The 21121-nt window shown below is 42.3% G+C and overlaps 1 protein-coding gene across 5 annotated transcripts in view; it reads left to right on the forward strand.

The window, feature by feature from the left end:
* Nucleotides 1-4336: 4336 nt before the first annotated feature.
* The window catches only part of LOC135905758 (deubiquitinase OTUD6B-like), a 46950-nt gene continuing 30165 nt past the window's right edge, over nt 4337-21121 (forward strand). For 2 of the 5 annotated variants that reach the window (XR_010565483.1, XM_065436811.1), the window contains exons 1-4: nt 4419-5292; nt 16956-17125; nt 17218-17307; nt 20420-20557. Coding sequence is in view for 4 of the 5 variants with exons in the window: in XM_065436811.1 (XP_065292883.1) it covers nt 5214-5292; nt 16956-17125; nt 17218-17307; nt 20420-20557 (477 nt within the window). In the remaining variant the exon portion in view is untranslated. Of the gene's footprint in view, nt 5293-5760; nt 11657-16955; nt 17126-17217; nt 17308-20419; nt 20558-21121 lie in introns of those variants that run through there. The other 3 variants (XM_065436808.1, XM_065436810.1, XM_065436807.1) reach the window with 3 other exon arrangements.

The following is a 21121-nucleotide window of genomic DNA, read 5'->3' on the forward strand; positions in this document are numbered from 1 at the left end:
CAAGCAACTTGACAAGCTACACAACATGACTATGAGGGCCATCACCGGCCTACCAGTACACGCAAAAAAAGAAGACCTGCACAGATATTCCGGCCTTCCGACGGTGGAAGCATTGGTTAAAACCCACAAGGATAACCATGAAACGAGGCTGAAGAACACGTGGAATGGTCAGCGACTGCTATCTGCACTGCATGGCACCAAATTAACCTGCACCTGCCAGAGCTGGATCACCTCCCTCCACCGTGGGATGAAATAAGGGTTACGGAACCCAGACCACTACCTACGAACACCAAAGGTGAAGGCAGGGCACACCGACAACAATGTGTACTAGACGCGCAACAAAAGCATGAAGGAACAAAAAAATTACCGACGATTACGTTACTTCCTAATGCGAAATTTGAGCGCAGCAAATAAGCTGTTTCACCTTTTCGATAGATTGAGGCAAAGAAATCGAGCAACACATGTATGCGCTATCACAGAATTTTTTTTTTCACACGTATTCCTTTAACAAAGACTCCACTAACAGTTCTTGACAGTCATGAAGGAAGCTTTGTGGTCGGAGAAATAGACTGATATATGTTCGACTTGGTACCACCGCACAGGGGTTGCATTGGAGGAGGAGCGAAGAAAGGAATTAAGTTCGAGCCGGCGCTTTGACAACCGGAGACTCGCAGGAAGAGGGGGGAGGGGGGCGGCGTGTACACCCAGCGGCAAACGATGGGGGCAGAAGCGCGCGCAGCAAGCGGACAACACGATAAAGGGAGGAGGGAAGAGATAGCAGCGACTGACTGATGCCGCTGACGCCGATAGTGAGTCAACCCCAGCTGCGGAGTTGGTTTCAGGGACAACGCCGCCGATGCCGACACAAACAATATGATACAGCTCGGTTCCGCAGCGCTAAGAACCAGGTCTAGCCGTGGGAAGGTGGTCACGTATTCGTCGACGTGCCGGGGCCTACGTGAAATAACCGGCGCGTCGGCAACTGAAGAGCACCCTATCCGCCACACAAGAACAGGGGGGGGGGACCCTTTCCTCCTCTTTCTGCATGGCGGCGACGGTGTTCTATGCAGTCACGTTATCTTGACTCTCTAGCGGCGTCAGCGGCATGCAGCGGTATCAGTCGGTCGCTGCTAGCGCTGGGGGGATGAAAGGGGGGCGGAGCTGGTTACGAGGCCGACGACGACGCGAAACCCAGGAACGGACGCCAAAGAGCTGCGCTCTAAAAATATATATTGATGCTGCCTTACAATACGATGAACATTCAGGCAAAATGTATGCCGCTACCGCTTTCTACAGAGAAAACGGGCAAACACGTACACGCCGTGAGCCACAGCGGCTATGCTTATACTGGACAGCCACCGATCTTGAACTGCTGACCATCGAAGAAGCCATTCAATTCTGTGAGGCGCGCACAGAAGACGGTCACATCTACACCGACAGTCAAGAGGCCCTCAAGCAACTGAACTTCTGATCCTGCACGACTACCATAGCGCACCGCATAAAACAAGCCTGCCGCCACCTGCGGGACAATAGACATGCACGCATTTTCGTACACTGGGTCACAACATGAGGGGAGCGGGGAACAGGGCGGCCTATGAAGCTGCAGGCGAGAAAATTAGAGAAGACCGGCCATCGCAGCCGTGAAGTGAGCCCGTCCCTGCTGGACCACACTTATAGCTACCCGTCATCCGTCGTTGTACCAGATCACCAGACTGCCCGGTTGAAACACGAGAGGAAGGCTCTACTACGGGAGTCCATTCCTAGCATCCTTCCTCCCATCACCACTTGCCTTCCCAGAACAGCACAGGTTCTCATCCACAAAGCAAGAGCTAAGGCATCTATTACACCGGATGTTCTGAGCAAGTGGATCGAGAGGAGCACAAGTGGAATGCCCCGACTGCCCTGCAATCAACGTCGATCTCAAACATCTGATCTGACCCTGTCCTGCCACAGCCAACCTCGGCAACAAGCACACTCGACCTCTAAAGGTGGCATCGTACGAAGACTGGGTCGCACCGCAAGCAGATGCCACCAGAAGAATTAACGCTTTGCTGTCCTTTGCGAAGGAGGCAGGCATCCTTCCTTTCACCTGATCCCTTACCCCTATCTTAGGCCACGGGCCATCCCTTCTAATAAAAGTTTCAATCAATCTGCGGGCTGCCGCGTGTTACCCGCTCCTGGAACTGCCCGCTCCGAAACGCTGCTTTCTCTAGATGACGACAGGTGGCGACACAAGTTGATGCTTGAGCCGTCGTGGCAGCAACTCGCATCCTCATTAGCGCAGGCGAATTTACACTTTTTTCTTAGAAACCAGGCAACTGACTATGCCAAATGTTATATTAAACGAAGTCGACGCCAAAATGCGATCTTTCTGCAAAAGTTGAGCAAGAACAGTGCGGCAGTGAGCGCAAAATCGTTTTTTGAGCACGCGCAGCCAAATATTCAGGACCCTGTATATTTTGCATAACAGCTGATTACCGCCTCAGTGCTGTGTAATCAGTCTCGGCAGTCGTTATGTGACAGAAATCTGTCGATAACGTGTTTTTCAGGGCCATTAAAGTTGTATGTTTTGACTGCTTCTCGCAACCATGGATTCATCTAAAAATGCAAGGGATTGGTATTCTCCGGAGGTGCATAAGCAGCGACTGTAAGACGTCAGAGCTATGAAGGTACAACATGAAGGTCTGCCCGCTTAGCTCGTAAAGTCTGCTAAGTTAGTCAATTCGAATAAAAAGGGATGGAATAGAAGCAATTAAAATTTTGCGCCCAAGGTACCCCGGTGTTTTGCGCGTCAATGAAACCGGCAGTCGGTTAAGGAAATATCGCTATGCTCTTGCGCTTCACGGCGCTATCTATATAGCTTTAAAAATATAACAAAACTTAGTATCACGTTTTCATATAACATGGTTCGAATTGCGCGTTTTGAGGACGGTACACAGAAAGAATACATAGAGGTCAGTCGCCGACTTTTTGTGTCCTGTCATGTTACATTAAGCTAGCGATTAACCAACTTGCCCATGTAAGTCTCGCAATTAGTATCATGTGCCTACCTTCCCGTTTCAGAGGGCATGCATGCATGCCCATATCATCATTGACCTTAATTAATTGTCATCAATGTTCTATGAATATGCGCGCGCGTGGATGGTGCTGACCAGCTTGGTCATGCAGAGTTTGTATGTAGTAAACGCAAAGCAAATTAAATGTACAGCGATTTCAAAGTAACATCTCTGTGCCTTAAATTGCAAACGTTATTCGCCTTCATAATCGCGCACCCTTGCGTTCTACAGTTGGGCCCAGAGCACATGATGATGGTGGTCTCGGAGGTTAATTGTTGATATGGCCTTCACCTTATGCACGAACAGCATTCCTCCACCGCTATCGTGATAAACAGTGCCTCAGCTGGCATGAAGGTGCACGTGTTAGCAAAAGTAACGATCAAGTGTCTCGCCTCGTTACGGGAATAATAATAATAATAATAATAATAATAATAATAATAATAATAATAATAATAATAATAATAATAATAATAATAATAATAATAATAATTTAAGTCTGATGCACTGGTGGTTTGCGAGGGTAAACTGCAGGCCTGGGCCTTCCCACGCCCTCTTGCCTTTCCCCTACCTTTACATACACGCCTCTATAAAGTTGGTTGTAGGTGTTCTGTGTTTGCAACGAACTCAGCTATACCTACAGACGCATATCGATTCCCACAGTGCGTGGATACTGCATAATTTTTCAAGGGCAAGCTTCCCGCTTCAAGTATAGAGTGTTGACCCTTATGGAAGGACGCTTGCAATAATGCTTATTGTTCAGCTGGGATCCCGATCGAGAAGCGTAACGCTATAAAGTTCACTTCCACAGCAGCGTAGCGTCAACCAAAAAATATTACGGACCATGAAATCTGAGAAAAAGCTGAATATCTCCGCATCCTCACAACGCAGCCATTTTTCGACTAGAAATATATGCGAACAACATTGTTTTATACACTTTTACTGGCAACTGCAGAGGCTGTTCTGAGATCCCGTGATCCGTAAACTTTCTTGGTTGACAGTACATTTGTGGTGCTTCCATTTGTACTTAAAAAAAAATATATATATAGTGATGAATAAAAGGATGTCCACCTAGCGGACGTCTTGCGTGATATTCCCAAATGGGACGTCCCGCAGTGATTATGACTTGCGTATAAAACGTAGGACAAGCCCCAAATATTAGTCTCATATTTGTGTTGGCTGTTTTAGCGGATGGCTTATGCACGGCTTTCTGTTGTCTCCCGAAGATCCTCCCATGTGCGATGATATATGGTTGGATGGACATTGGATGGACAAAAGTCGTACGAGGGTAGCAGGCAGCGTCTGTTAAGATGCGCATGACGCGATAGCGTCACTGCGCTACATGGCGCTACAATGAGCCGTGAGAAATCCTCAGTGTGCAAACTCAGGCGCCGCACCGCGGGCGGGCACTGCGCGGGCGCGACCGCACGCTGCGATAGGACAACCGGAGAACGTTCGCCGCGCCGGTGATACAGGCGGTCGTGCTAGTAGAGCCGGCGGTCCTTGCATAGACAAAAGCTTATGGCAAGCTCCATTGCAAGCTTGGAAACGAAATACGCACTACGCGCACACGTAGCATTCGCCGGCGCTCCTATATAATGTGCACTGCTAAGCATATGGTTGGTGTGGCACTAACAGTATTAATAGTACTAATTTAAAGGGTAAAGCTGGCACGCCGTTCCAACCGTAGTCGGCATATTCTGGCATAGGCGGCGCTAGTGGGGTCAAGCTGAAGGCAGAAGGGCAGTGGTGGGAGCTGTGGGAATCTGGGAGCGCGCACTAGCCACGGCCGCCACGGCGTCAGAGCGGCCGCAACCCCGCAGCAGCCTAAGGTTCGCGGGGGCCACAGTGGCCGCCAACGTTGCGCAGGGCAGAGTAGTACGTAGTAAGTACTTTGCAATGCGTGTTGGCTGATACCATAGCTAGTACGGGTAGTACTGGCTCGCATTGTTCATGTGTCGCTGAAGGCTCCTGTGTGGCCACATGCCCTTTGCGTCAGAAGCCGCCAGAAGAAATATTGTGCAGGAAGGGCGACTGCGGACATTGTGGTGTGCCTAGACAGCTTTCTCGTACGATTCTGTCTTGCTCTGGGCAAGTGGTCCGCTTGACTTGCTCGAGTTTCTTGAGTACAGTCGCTGAATTTAGAGCGCCGTACGTACCATGGCGGAGAGCGGCCAAGTGCGGCTTTCTCACGATGAGCTTTTGCAAGCGCACAGGAAGGAACGGAAAGAATTGCAAGGTGAGTGAAATCATCAGCTCATGTTTTCTTTCACGCTATAGTAAAGAAGAAATTGAACGCATGAAGCTGCGCGATGCCCAGCGGTCCGACCTGGCAGTTATTAAACTTTCCTTCGCGCGTTCTCCTTTGCGAAGGCGTTACGGACTTCTTGTCGCTATTTGCGTACGAAGTCATTTGCTACTACAAACTGAACGCCATTTGAAAATTGCAGTAGTGCATACGGCGCGATTGGTTTTGTCGCGCGAGGGAGAGCTTGAAAAAAAAAAAGAGAGAGAGAATTAAGAAATTGTAATTCAAGCGCCGCTGTTTTGAGCGTGTTAGACTGTATTTGTAGTGTATTTTATATAAACGTGTCTTGTTGCGTTTCAAGTTTTTGTCGACTTTGCTGTTTTAAGATTGGAGAGTGCTGCAACTTTTTCTTACCCCATACTCTCTCTCTTTTTTTTCAATTTCTCCCTTCCCCATTAGGCGCGGTCAAATGCCAGCAGTACCACCTGAACACCCAGCAGTTTGAAGTCTGCTTCAGGAGACTCCAATCTATCCCATTTCCCGCCAACAACATTGTCTCGCTGCACCTTCATGAGTTTCTTGCCAACTGTGCCATCAAGCATGGCATAGCAGAGGACACTTTACTCCTGTGTCTTGTTACAGCCACGTCCCACCTTATGGGTCTTTCATCGTCAACAAAAATCTGTCTGTCATCGGCTTGGCAAGAAAATCCTGTGCTGTGGTCTTCTGTCTTGGTGCCAAGGGAACACAGTTGTCACAATTTTGTCTGGACCCTACAAAAACTCCTTTGTGACTTACACTCAGAACTGCCTTCCAGGGATATTGCAGCAAAGCCTGTAGTAGTGGATGAAGCATCATGTACTAGCCTTACCAGGTTGCTGACACTGCCACAGGTTGGGCCTGTTATAGGTGCACATACTTCTTTCGAGCAAGTAAAATCTGTTTTTTCATCTGTTGGGAAAGGAAAATTTGAAAGACTTGCCTTGGGTGTGCCCGTGCTGTGGTGTCCAGTAACTTCTGATGTCCCTTTCTTGAGTGAAGCACGTTTTAATCTTTGCTGTATCACAGACCCATATACTTTTCATTCTGTTCTATCTTCAAAGCTGTATGAAAACTTGGAATTCCAGGAATGCATGTGGCCTAATGTTCTCCTTGCTTGTGGTCATGAAAGATCACGGGACCTGGCCACTGTATATGAACAGGTAGCAGATGTGGAGGTAGACAGGTTGAAAGCCTTGCTGCTTTCCATTGCAGAAGCACATTGCTTACCTGTGCAGTACAAGTTATCAGAGGAAGCAAGGTGTGTTCTTCCACAACTTATGTCGAAGTTCAAGCAGCTGGCATTAAGTTGGAATTGCCGAGTTGCACTGTTCAAGACAGCCACTAGTCAGATCTTTCGATTGGCTGCAGCACTATATGTTTTGGATGGTTGTCTTAGTGCAGCGATTCAGCCTGACATACGTGAGTATGAAATACCTGCAGCACATGTTTGGGAAGCACATGACATAGTTATGCACACATTGCGAATTAAAGCAGAGTTTCTTGAATGTCCACTTCGAGATGAGTTGTTCCACACTGTTGAGAACCCCAGAACATCCCATCAGAGCAACAGCTTTCAGCATTGTGCAAATGGAGCAGTATCCAATATTTCTGTTTCGTCAGTTTTCTGTGTGGCACCTGATGTACAGATGCAACCAAACCATGAGCAAGTTCCAGTACCTGTTCCAATTCCTCGTGAGCTTTCTGTGTCTATTGTTCAATCGCCAGCGCGGGACAATGAGCTCAGTGGTTCACACATCTCACTACCTGAGCAACAAGAATCCTTCATTTCATTTAGCTCTATTATTCCAGATTCGCAAGAGGAGTTTGTGGACAAATTTCACTACAAAATCAGGCGGCTGCTAATATGTGGGAAGACCCTTCTCACACCAACATTAGTGGCCCAGATGAAGTATGTTTCAGTAACTGATCCAAACATCCCTGGGAAGCCACGCTACCCCACACAACTTGCTGCCCTTTTTCTTGAGCGAGTTGCTGCCTTGGGATTTGGCACCATGCTAACACGACATGACAGCCACTCCAAAAAGCTGTTGTTTCGGAAAACAGACTATCAGCATCTTGGTCAAGCTCAGCTAAAACTTCTTCAGAACCTTCGTGTGACCAGAGAACAGTATTCGCAAGGCTGTCAGCGACCACGTGCAGCTTCATATTGGGAAACTGGATCAGGTTTACCCGTCCGCTTGCCACATTCACCGCAGAGTCTTCCCGTCAAGCAAGAGGTCATCGACATAAACTAAAGAACAGAGCAGAGTTTTTTATGTGTCGCTTATTAAGTGATATGTCCTTTCCAGCCGCACTACTGCAAAGTAGCAGTGTTAGTTTTCAAGCTAAAGCCATGACCTCAACTATTTAGAGACTGCTGCCACCAAATACCTGATTTTTGTAGACGGTAAGCCCCTCGGGTGTCGGTCATCGGTTGATCCTTAGCAGGGGTTTCCCAATTTGTTTCTATGTTTCTGCATTGCACATTGTGGACCATTTAAACATTCATAACCATTGATTGACATGACTGGCTCGTGATGTTTGGATGTTCATCCATCTTGTGATGACTGCGCAGTGCATGAGTTACTCTTTTCATTCCAAGAGTAGTTGTAGAAAAACTAGACTCATTATTTATCTGCATGACTTTCAAAGTTAACTTATCCATTTGCAACTTACAATTAAATCTGCTTGTTATGCACCTCAAGTATATTGGTTGCGAGTGGCAGTTTTAGTGGAAAGCGTTCAATGTGTGTATGTGTGTGTGTGTGTGTGTGTGTGTGTGTGTGTGTGTGTGTGTGTGTGTGTGTGTGTGTGTGTGTAATCTGAGAGAGAGGTTACTTCACCTTGAGAGCCCTCTGGGAATGCCTTAGAAGGCATTGTATGATGAGTGATTCGTGCATTTCAACTACTTTGAACAGGTTGACAAAAATTGGACACCTTTATAGTAGAACCAAATAGCTTTTGAATGACTTGTAATATTAATGGGGCGATTTGCTGTCGTGGCTTACTGTGACCATATTGAATGTCTTGTGTTTCATAGCATATTAGTTGTTTGCACATGCATTGAAGGTTATGAAATACTGGTTATGAAGTGGTATCGATAATTACACATTGGGTGAACAGCTGTTCTGATGTTTAGATGACACAGGTAAATACAAAATAGGAGCTAAAACTTCATTGTATTTTATTTGGCATTTACTCATTTAATTTCTATCCCTTGTACTTGCAAGGCATGACCCTGTGATGTAATTTTGTTTTCTGTTAATTTACAATTCTACTCTTGCAAATATTTTATTAGAATAAGCAGTCATTTCCTTGCGCAGTAAGCAGGTGGATTTGGTAATGCTTTCATTACATTGTGTATATACTAATCATGTAATACGATCCATTGACTGCTGCCCTTTCATATTGAATTCTCAGTTTTATACACCCCGAAAGCTATTTTACCAAGCATTGTCATGCATGCGGACTGAATGCACAACACCTAGGTTATCAAGATATGTCAGTTGGCATTGGTTGAGGAATAGTTCAGCCAATCTACACTGGGTGCACATATTTTTGCTGCAACACAAAGGTTTAGTGACCTATTAGTGTAGCTACAGTTACAAAAGTGGTTGTGTTTAACAGTAGTCCTATGTGTTAGTTACTTTTTATTCTCGAAATGTTAACATTTTTTTCCATTTTTGTTCTGGAGCTAGCCTGCAGGTTTTCAAATGCCTTCATTACTTTCTGCATTTGTGTTAAGAGATTTGTTAAAACATTATACACAATAGCTTGAGGCTATAAGTGTTACTTTAAAGTGTAATAACATATCTGTGCTATTATGGCCACTTACTTTTGAGCTAAACTCCCGATTTAAGCAGTGCTTTCATTGAAGTGGCTAGTAGCAGAATAATTGAACAATAATTGAATTGAATGAAACTGAACAAACAAACTTGAAGACTTGTGCTACAACAAAAGGAGAACAAAAAGATTGAAATTAAATACTGTTATGTTCCACATATTGAACAAAGGTTTCCATATGTTGGCATGTCAATTTTGCTTATTATATTTTGCTACCATAGGTTTTAGGGTTCTTATATGGCTGAATTTCGTTGTGTTGTATGTGGGTAATTTCTTCTCTTTGCCCCAAAATTGTCTATTGTATGATGTTTGGGTTCATATTATATTTTCGTTAGGCAGTAATATGGGAAATATGAGAGACGGTTTTAAGGGGCGTAGAGAGTATGCAGACTATGCAGAAAAATAAAGCTGTTCTAATGCAGAGAATGCTACCAGCATATCTTTGCATTGGTCACTTGTACAGCCTTTTAAGATCGGAAACATGGGTCATAAAATGTGAAAACTTGTGGGATGTACTAAGCATGTCAAAATGCAAAAGCAGAAACAGTCTAAAAGCCTTACATTTAGTGATATAAATATCGGTCATTCACATAAGGTTAACAAATTCACTAATTGCAACAAAGTAATACCATTGTTTTAGAATGGAACCAATAGTATGTGTTGAAACCTTTGAAAAGCTTGCAAAAAATGACAATATCAACAAGGGCTCACACAGCATGCTGTATTGTTTCAAGCCAGCCACGGACTCAATCTGATGCTTTGTTCTGAAAGCCTTTGAAGTTTTAAAACTTCTTATAATTTGGACAAGTGTGCACAGTCACTGCCATGTTTACACCACATTTAAGCATTACTGCTGTGATTATGTTGGGCTGTGACCACTTTACGGTTACAAGTGCTGTCTGAATAACAAACTCCACAGTGAAGTAGCATTGCTTACCATTTTAACAGTGGAGCTGTTAGTTACGTAAACTTTGCTGCTGTGGTGGTGTCTCTACTGTTGAACCTGTGAACAATTTGAACTACCTCCCAAAATGTTGCCTTGTCTCTAGAATTCTTACTTTTTTTAACATGCTAAGCCTGTCACATATGCCATTTGTGCTGAATGGGTGGTGGTGACTGGGTATCAGTTCTGATTGTACAGTTCTCCAATATTTTAATAATCTCACGAAAGCATTGACCAGCACATTGGTCAGCACTGTGTCAAGGTGCGCCCCTATGAAAGTAGCGAGGGTAGGCACATGTGTACAGAGCGTCCTCGCGTCAGAGCATCGTCTTCCAGGCTATTTCATTGAATCCAGCACAGTTCCTGCTGTTTATTCGCTCATCTTTCGGCCATTGCAACTTGGCACATATGGCCCATAAATGGGCAACTATGGCACATAAATTTTGCTAACAAATTATTCCCCATGAGTAGAGCTCGTCGTTAATTTTTAGAAATTGTGCAGACAAGTAAGTTTCGACAACTAAAGCCCAAACTTTTAAATCATGCCATTTAGTGTTCATTAGTGCCACATAGAAATTACTGCAGAGAAGTGTTGCAATGCTAGTAACTGTAGATCTGATCTTCGTGTTAGTGTAGATATTATAGTATGCAGAAGGTGGCACAAGCCATGTGTTTGCTGCATTTAAGAAATAATTGGTTTGCACTAGGAATTAGTGAATTGATCATTTTATTATGGAACTGACCTGCAACCATCTTTCTGCACTGACTGTATTGACACTGAATGTTGGGAGCTGCTTGAATGTAATGTCCATGTACTCACGCAAAGTGAAAAGGCAGCTCCTTGAGTACTTGTCGCATTGTTTGTGGCTTTGCTGTAGTGTGCAGCTAATACTATCATTTAAGCTTTTTTGGCTATTTTGTGCAATGAAATACCTACATTGTACTCACTGCATTAAGAACTTGCATTGCCATAGATTATTGTTTTGTACATCGGTGGAGTATTGACAAAAGGCAGCTGTCTATCATGAACTTGAGCCTATTAAGAAAATTGCTGTTATCTTGCTTCTACTAATTTTTGCAAAATCTGTAGCATTATTTACTATGAAGGCCAATGGTATGCATGCATGCATGCATGCAGCATCAGAAAACAATGCTTTTTCATCTGAACACGTCTCGTGGAACAAGTTTATGTATATCTTGCTTCTTTTCATCGGTGTTTTGTTCTTGTTTTGATGTAAACTCTGCACTGTCTTGAGCTATGGAACATAACTTATTTATACATATTTTTTGCTTGTATGGCACACAAGCACTTGAAGCTGTGTCACTTTTATTGTGTCTAGTATAAAGAGCGTACATAGTTCGCTAGGCCAAGTTGCATTGTCACACCAGAAGCTTGTATTTTGAGCAAGCCTGCTTGCTTAGTAATCAAAAAACGCCTGTGCAGCACATGGAAATGTTTGCAGAGTGTAATCATTTGACAAACTTGAAAATAAAGCTAACTATGTGCTAAGGTTGGTCATGGTACAACAGGTTGTTGCTGTCTTTTGCATGGTGGGCAAACTTAAGGGCCCCTCACCAGGCCACATAGCAAATTTTGGTTATATGCTGTAAGTTGTTATGCACCCTTTAGGGAGTGTTCTGCCTCAAGAGTTTTTCAAATTGGTTCATTAATAACCAAAATAGACATACTTCAGTGCCACGAACCCATGATTTCAGGAGGTAAGCATCACTGCCAACATGCACTTTTCCTGCCCTCGTCAGCCTCCACAAACAAGATTCCTTCCCTGCATTCTTCCATACTGGAGCTAGAGGATCATGTGACGCATACGTTGCAGGCCTTGCCTCCTCCCCCCCCCCTTTTTTTTCTTTTGCTACGCAGCGGCACTGACAGTCTCATGTGCACGCTGTTGTGTTTGCCTTGTTTCATGTAGTGCACAATGTTGTGCACTGTGCATGAGAACAGCTGACTAGCGGCTTAAGTCGGTGCTATACGAACACTGAGGCAGTTGCAAGCGGATCACCAATTATGATCACGCACTGGAACACTGTAGAAAATGACAGTTTCATTCACTGTGCGCGCGACTGCACGACATGGGAACAAGCAGACGAAATGGAAGTATATCTCTCTTGCTATGGTACGAAGCAAAACAAAGACTTGCAGACATTCGGTTTGTAGGTTTTATTATTTCTCTAAACTTTGATTTGTCTACTGAAGCAATGATTAAACAAATAACTGATGTTGCCCTGAGTAATTCTCGAAGTCGCGTGCCGCTGTGAGGAACATCACGGCACTGCCATGGATGTAGGTGCACTTGCGCAATAAATGTTGCCTCTCTGGCTGGGAGCATGGCACCCATGTAGAGAAAGGTAAATGGCGTTTGGTTTAAAATTTAAGCTCCTCATGCGGTGCGTAATACTTTGCAGGCATATCGTTAGCGTGCATTGCATGCACTGTGCTTGTCAGTTCAAAATGGCCAGACCAGGTGAAGGGGCCCTTTAAGACTCGTAGTAGTATGTGCAGTATACATAGGTTGTTAAAGAAGCCTTGAACCACTCGTTGAGCTTGGTGTGTAAATGCATTTTGTGGGTAGAGCATGGAGCTGTGAACATATCGGCTAAGTTTTGTAGTTACAGGTGGTTTGTGAATCTAGCAAGTGGAATGTAAAGATAGCTCCACCTATGTTCAAACTGAAAACTCTTCCTTGCCAACTTTGTAACTGCTAGTGAGCAGGTGGCAGCAGCCCATAGACACCACCCATTGGGCTATTATTTCGATTACGTTTTTGATGAGTGGAGCACACAAGGTTGCACGCTTATGCACAACCATCCAGATCTGTCAGTAATTACTGGAAATGGAAGTGGCATTCTTTCCATAAGGTTCCTCGGGTCTCGGGACTAGGCCCTTTTAGAGCTACACCTAAGAGTAACACAGTTAGTTTAGACTGGTAATGTTGTTCAAAACTTTAAATTTTCATTTAAGTAAAAGAAGGGTTAATGACTAGTGGAAGAAAATGAAGGCTAAACATCCTTTTTTTTAATTGTAAGCCGACACCTCAGTACCAGTGTGTCAGTGTGACATAATAAATTTCAAAGTAAGTTCTCATATTTGGGGCATTTTGGTGCAGGAAGAGTTTTCTAAATTTGTTAGGTTGGGTCTCTGGTTCCCTTAAAATGCAATGTCGTCTTTACTGACAAACGATTAATCATCTAGACCCGAGTAGACCATTTCAAAGCCCATTACGTCACAACAAACTGGTGCTTCACCCCTTGAACTATAATTCATTTTTCGTCTTTTCTAGCTTACCGGACCTCCTCTCCGCATCAAAGTGGCAGTTTTGCTATTGCAAATGATCAGTACTGCTTAACTTAATGTTCATCTTTAGTGTTCCTTTTTGAAAGCTTGTGATACGATGCCCTCTTTTGGGGAAACTTGAAGGAACTACAGAATTCAAGATGGCTACACCTGTTTCCAGAAGCAGCTATTTACATTTTATTTAATAAATTCAGAATCCACTAAGTTCACTTGTTGACGTGATCAGCCACAGTATATCTCCAAAGTAAACACGTACTTGGGAAGTCTTTTGTGTGTGCTTTTATGAAGCTTGAATTAGCTTACCAACTTTCTAAACAGTGATGCTGACAATTTGCCTAGCCTCCAGAATGACACCTGGGTTATCTAAGTGGTAATGTGCACACATATGTTAATTTTTCTTATTGTCATCCATTGTGTTGGATAATCGTATGATGCTCAATTGATATATAATTGGCAAAATGTAAATGTTAGTACTTGTGTTTTGTGTAAAGTTTTGCATACATGGCACACTTCAATAGAAACGAAAAGGCAGGCAGCCGGACAGGCCATCTTGCTAGATTTTATAATAAACTCTTTAAACATGAAAACAACATTTATGACATTCCTATCGCTAGTAGTTTCACGACACTTTCTCTGTACTTTTTTTCTATGCATGAGCATGCATTTATCATTTGTTGTTGTGGTTTTTATTTAAATGGGTGATTGTCTAGCAAATTAGCTGGGACTTAATCTTCTAAAGAGTTCATGTGCCATGTTTCAAGTAGCATGTGAGTTGAGGTGAGTTCCATGCTTTCTAGCAAGCTTTCTGTCTTGTAGCTCTAGCTTTCACTCTCCATTGAAAATAGTCTTTTGGTAGCAGTTCTTGTTCTTATGTGAAGTTCCTAGTGTAGCTACAAAGAGACAGGAGTGGAGCTTTTTACTATACGCAAATGTGTATACCTTTAAGTAGGTAGGAAAGGAAGAAAGAAAGGTTATTGTACTTTTTTTTTAGTAATGATAGACCATAGTTAGGTACTTGAGAGGTGCTGAACAATTCCGCAACAAAATGCCGATTCCTTATTTTTTTTTTTCTTTCTTTGGGCTTTGTAGCTTCAAGGCATTTTTAAGAGGAACTGTTCACACAAAATTCTTTTTGTTGATTATTTCTTGATGGCCCACTTTCCTATTTGATACTAACTTCTAGTGTCCTGGAGTGCCGTGTTGCCTCTAAGTAATAAAAAACTTATTCATGCAGCCTTCCTAAAGTAGAAAAGAATTAGCCGGGTAAACAATTAAATATATTCTATGGACAGCTCACCAAGAAATCGAGGACTAGTATTAATGGCAATGGTTGGGCTTCTTCCTGTGTACAAGAACAACTACAATAACTGATAAGCATAGCCTTACCATGCAAATATAATTTTGATTTAGTAAATCACATTAGATCCACTGCTAAACATTTCGTAAGTATTTATTTGCCTCTCCTGAGAAAGACAAATTTTTTTTTTTATCATATTGCACTCGTGTTCGTGCAGAAAAAAATTAAAAAATGTGTTGAATGTCTCTAAACTGCACAGTGGGTTATGAGGGACGTCGTAGTGGGCTGCTTTGGATAAATTTTGACCATCTATGTTTCTGTAACATGCACCTAAAGCATGGCACATGATATGCACAAAAGCAGTAGCCACCTGTAGATGGCTTGCTCGAGCTATCAGAATAGTGGTGAAACAAACAAAAAAAGTGAAAATCTTTTTATTCAGAGGCACTTTATGCATGGTGGTAATTGAATAGCATAAAATAAACTGCATAATTTTGCATTGATTTAGCAAGCTGCTGCCCTGTTGGTGCTTGGATTCCATGAAGGCAGCAATAAACATTGGTCCTAGAGTAATGTTTTGAGTGGTGTGCCAGAACTGTGGCATGAAGGACAACTCTGTCAATTTTGTTGACCATGGCTGCTATTATGAACGCTTGTCAATTTCTGCCATATTGTCAGCTGCGATTGGAAATACCAATACAAGTGTTGAAAATATTTTGTACTTGTCAAAGTTCCTTAATGTATTTAATTTTGCGAATTTGGGCTTGTTTTTCTTTTTTACTTATGCTGCGTCAAGTCTAACAAAAAAGAAGTTCTGTTTACAAGAAGATTGTGCTCATGTCCCTGAAACTTCCATTAGAAATCTTCTGATCGTGAATGGATGCAAGAGGGGGGTACTTGCTTCAAGCAAGTTTATACAGACAAGTTTCTAAAGTTGGTGAAATCTGCAATGCCAAAGTTGCTGAAAAAGTCAGTTATATAAAAATATTGTGTTTCTTGTTCACATTTGCTGTGCGAAGTTTGTTGCTGCTTGTCATCTTTAATAAAGTGCGTATGTTTCAGTAAAACGAGTTCTTGGGCGAGTTGGTCACTTACTGCAGGCATAACAGCAGCGCCCCCCCCCCCAAAAAAAAATGCACACAAAAGAAAGGACCATATCTGTCAGTGTTTCTTTTGTGTGTGTTATTTTGGGGTTGCTGTTATGCCTGCAAAAATTTGTGTTTCCCTTAAAATGCATGTGCTAGAGTAAGCTTCTGTAAAAAAAAAAAAAAGTGTACTGTGTGCCTGCTCAATGTCATGTCTACAGGATTTTATTAATTTTAAAGTTTGCAGGTTGGTTGGTCTGAAATTCCTGCACATTGTCCTCACTAAAGCATAGCAAATGATGCCGCATTGATTTCAGACAAAGACAGACAATGGCCGCGATTAGATCTGGGGCATGAAACAACTTCATGTATAGTAAAACTACATAAAGCAGTTACGTGAGTCCCGAGTTGTGCGAGATTTTGCTTACTTAAGGAATGCATGGCTTCCTGAAATGTAAAAAATAGCACAATTACTGTACGCGCTGGCAACATTCAACACCTACTTTTCGTTGACGAGGAGCGAAGCTGTGCTGAAACGGTTTAACCTACCGTGTGCTTCTGGACATTGACCTCGGTGGTTGTGCTGATGACACACTCGTGTCGCTGAAGCATGTGAAGATTGTAAAAAATGGTTCTTAAGGCCTCCCCTAAACTCTACACTTGAAAAATGCTAATGTGCTCACACTAAAGGAATTAGCATGCTTGATTCATTCTGTGAGCAGTTTCCTCCCAACGGTGTGAGTGCAGTGGCTTTCAAGGGAAATGGCCACCACAACTGCCATGAAGCTTCACTGTGCTATTCTAAAAATTTTCAGTGACTGCCACCCATCCTCTTATGTATAGATGGATTCCTCTTGCAGGTGCACGAATCAGACAGCAGTGGTGGGGCAGTCACTGCTGCACCCCCCCCCCCTTCTGCCTCCATTTTTCTCTTTGCCCCTCTCCTTTCATCATGTACATATATAGTATTATGAAAATTTCTAATTAAGAACCAACATATTTCATTAAAAATGTGCACACTTAAGCTGGATAGTAATTGATTAGAAGTCTAGTCACTTGCTGAAGTTAGTGTGATGATGTTTTTATGGGCTGGGCTTGTCAAGCAGCATTGTTTCTGTGTTTTCATTGCAGCTAAAATTCAGAGTTTGAAGCACTCGGTACCAAAGGGTGACAAAAAGAGAAAAAAAGATGTTGCAGCTGAGGTAGCCGTACTTGAAGCTGAGTTGGAAGAGAAGCATAAGAAAGACTTGGAGGAGTTTGTTGCCTTGCAAAGTGACGGTGTAGCCAATGGTGAGCCAGAGGTAACGTATCAATTTAATTGTCCTTTTCATGATGACAAAATAGGCAAATAAACTGTTGATGCAACATGTCAGAACATAAGTGGTACATGCAGGTGGATGGTGTGACTGATGAACTCGATGCTGTTAGCCTGCATGAACACATTGTGAAGCAAAGTAAAGCAAGCAAAGCAGAAAAACGCAGGGTAAGCCTTTCTTAGTTTTACTTGAATCTGCTGCGAAAATCTCACTAATTTGTTCCAGCCATCGTAAATGCTAGAAACTCCCACTGAATAATTAAAGCTGCAAGATGAGTGGGAATACTGCTTAAAATCTAAGTTTTCAGTTTGTCACATGTCCTATTTATTTTTATTTCATATTCAACATTGTTACCAAAAAGACTGCCTTATACCTTTAAGGCTTAAACTTTTGTTTGCTGGAAATTTTGCATTTACTGCATTTCTTGGTTTATTAAGTACCCTGCCAGGACACACTGAAAATGTGAATTTTTGTTTAGTCTGATTGTGCTGAAAAACTCTTGAGCGCCATTAACTTTGCGTTTTCCACACCTGAAGTTAATGGAGCTTCAGGTCTACTACTACACATTTTACATGCAGTGTACTTGAAACGGCTATTTCAGGAGTTTGCCTGATAAGATGTTACTATCAAAAACAGTGAAAGAAGAGAACCTTCAACATAGTCATGCACTGGCATAGCAAGCAACCACTCTGGCATCTTCTATCACTTTTTTACTGACACACTTCAGCCAAATTAAAGGCCCGCTGCAGTGAAATTGCACTTTGACTAAATTAGTTATAAATGAGTCATGTATACTACTGAAGCAATCTTGGCAGAGCTGCAGTAGTGGCAACTGTATAATTTTAACAGCTTTTAAATAATGCCTTAGCAGAACCATGCGCCTGGTGATTAGCAGATTTGATGCAAATCCCAAAAATTGCCTCCGAGATTTTCATTGTGCCACATGCACTATTTGATCTCGGAGGCAATGCTGAGTATAGAGTTATCTACAAAAATTACAAGAGCCAACTCTGGCACTGCTTTCTATGGCACAACCATGGCAGTTCAGCCAGCGTTCAGCCAGGAATGATGTTCAGTACATTGATTTGCTTAAACTTTGTCCTGCTTCCTCAGATGACTTTGTGTCTGTGCAAACTGATCATTTCTAACAAAACATTGTGTCACAAATGCTATTTGCAGTGATTATGCATGTTCACAGTCTTATTTTTATTTATGTTACCTTTAGGGCCCGAGGGTATTACAGAGGGTAGTGGTAAAATGGGAAGCATAACAATGAAATATGAAAAATAAAATAAACATTGTAACATATTAGTAATTCCTAATTATACAATGTGATGTAATGCCTTGCCTAATTGTTTGCGAGTACAACAAATGTAAACAAATGTTCACAATTCCTGTTAATACAGTGTTAGCAAATGTCTTCCTTAATCATTTGCAAGTACGGCAAATAAATAAAATAACATGTTAATCATTCCTATTTATACAATGTTAGCTAATAATGCCTTACAAAAGACCTTGTTATCGACAATGGTGACAATTGCACCCTGAAAGTGGTTCCATTATTGCGATGATCTGGGGAAAGAAGGCTGACTTAGTGCTGCCTGTTTGAATTTCGACTTGGTGGCGATGATCGATGCAGCTCAACAGGTAATGAGGCTGAAAAATGAAGTCGCTGTTAAGGGAGAAATGGTAATAAAATGTGTCAAACAGACAAACATGCTACTGTTCTATGAGACGCAAGTGGTGGAAGAGATAGGTTATCTTAAGTGATGGAAGAAATAGATTGTCTTTCATTGGTATTATGTATAGCGGTAAGGGAACAGGCTGGCTGGCTTCAGGAAGGGATACTCTACAATGGATCACATCCATGTCATTAATGAGGTTATCGAGAAATCTACAGAGTACAATAAGCCTCTTTATATGGCTTTCACAGATCACAAAAATTTGATTCAGTAGAGATACCGGCTGTCATAGAGGCATTATGTAATCAAGGAGTACAGAACGCTTACGTAAATATATTGGAAAGTATCTACAGAGGTTCCACAGCTACCTTAATTCTACACAAGCAGGAAGAAGAAAGGGGTCAGACAGGGAGACACAATCTCTCAAATGCTCTTCACTGCGTGCTTAGAAGTATTCAAGCTATTAAACTGGGAACGCTTATCAGTAAAGATCGACGGCGAATATCTCAGCAACCTTCGGTTTCCCGATGACATTGTTCTATTCAGCAACAATGCAGACGAGTTACAACAAATGATTGAGGACCTGAACAAAGAGAGTGTAAGAGTGGGTTGAAGATTAATATGCAGAAGACAAAGATAATGATAAATAGCCGGCACAGGAAAAAGTGTTCCGGATCGCCAGTCGGCCTCTAGAGTCTGTGAAGTAGTATGTTTACCTAGGTCAATTAATCACAGGGAACCCTGATCATGAGAAGGAAATTCACAGAAGAATAAAAATGGGTTGGATTGCATACGGCAGACATTGCTAGCTCCTGACTGGAGGCTTACCATTATCATTGAAAAGGAAGGTGTACAATCAGTGCATTTTACCAGTGCTGACATATGGAGCAGAGACTTGGAGACTGACAAAGAAGCTTGAGAACAAGTTAAGGACCGTGCAAAGAGCGATGGAATGAAGATTACTAGGCATAACGTTAAGAGACAGAAATAGAGCGGTTTGGATCAGAGAGCAAACGGGTATAGACAATATTCTAATTGACATCAAGAGGAAAAAATGGAGCAGGGCAGATCATGTAATGTGCTGGTTAGATAACCCTTGGACCATTAGGGTTACAGAATGGGTACCAAGAGGAGGAAAATGCAATCAGGGACAACAAAAGACTAGGTGGAGCAATGAAATTGGGAAATTCGCAGGCATGTGTTGGAATCGGTTGGCGTAGGACAGGGGTAATCGGAGTTCATAGGGAGAGCCCTTCATCCTGCAGTGGACATAAAACAGGCTGCTGCGGCTGCTGCTGCTGCTGATGATGATGGTGACGGTTATAATTTGAAAATATGAAGCTTTTCAACAAGCTTGATTGAAAAAAATAAGGTTATCGTGGTATGTGTCCCACACAGCTGCAGTATATTCTAACTTAGGATGCCTTAATGACTTGTGAAGTAGTATTTTTCAGGATGATGGTGTCTTAGAAGAAATTTGGAGGACACTTAAGCTTAAACTTTTGTTCCTTGTTTGTCGCAAAGAGACTATTGCAGTTAGGTGTTATTTTGAGAGATGTCAAATTTTAGTGTCATGTGGATGCTGTGCCTCACCTAGGAAAAGAAACGACAAAAGGAAGTGCGGCGTGAAAAAGAGATTGCAGAACAGGAAGTGGAGAACCAGTTCCTTCCACGTGCTGTTGAGGAGAGAGAACTACGAGTAATTCTTGGAAAGCTTGGGTTGGCTATTTACGAGGTAAGCAAAAAGCAGTGGTGTTTCAATTTGTTTATCATGCCACGAGATCAAGCTTTCAATTTTGAAAACATAGGATATGTCGTGCTAGTCAGTAGCAATAAATATTGATAATGCAAAACATGGCTTATATATGGCTGGATTCTGCTTAAAAGTGTTTTACAATAATTTTGGAGCTTGTTAATAAACATCCGTATTTGGAACAGCTAAAAGCAGTGAGCTTCCACTTTAGAAACTATTAAAAAAAATTAAATATCAAGAACAGTTGCAGTCTGTCAGAATGGCATGAATACATTACATGGTTTGTCCATGTTGGCTGTAATGCCACTAATTAGGCTCTGGCACATTATGGTGCTTGTCTTGATGTGTGGTGCATTTATCTTCTTACACTGTGATAATATAACTTAATAAACTAAGTTTTATAAGGCTATCTGTTGTAAACATGAACACGCTTAGTTTATTGTTTTTTGAAATGATGCTTTCCTTCATAGAATTTAAATATTCAAAAAAAGAGGTTGTGAATTTGTTTTCCTCAGCACTTGGGAGTGGAGCTTAGTTAGATATTAT

This window comes from Dermacentor albipictus, chromosome 1 (assembly GCF_038994185.2).
Source record: "Dermacentor albipictus isolate Rhodes 1998 colony chromosome 1, USDA_Dalb.pri_finalv2, whole genome shotgun sequence".
Classification (NCBI taxonomy): domain Eukaryota; kingdom Metazoa; phylum Arthropoda; class Arachnida; order Ixodida; family Ixodidae; genus Dermacentor; species Dermacentor albipictus.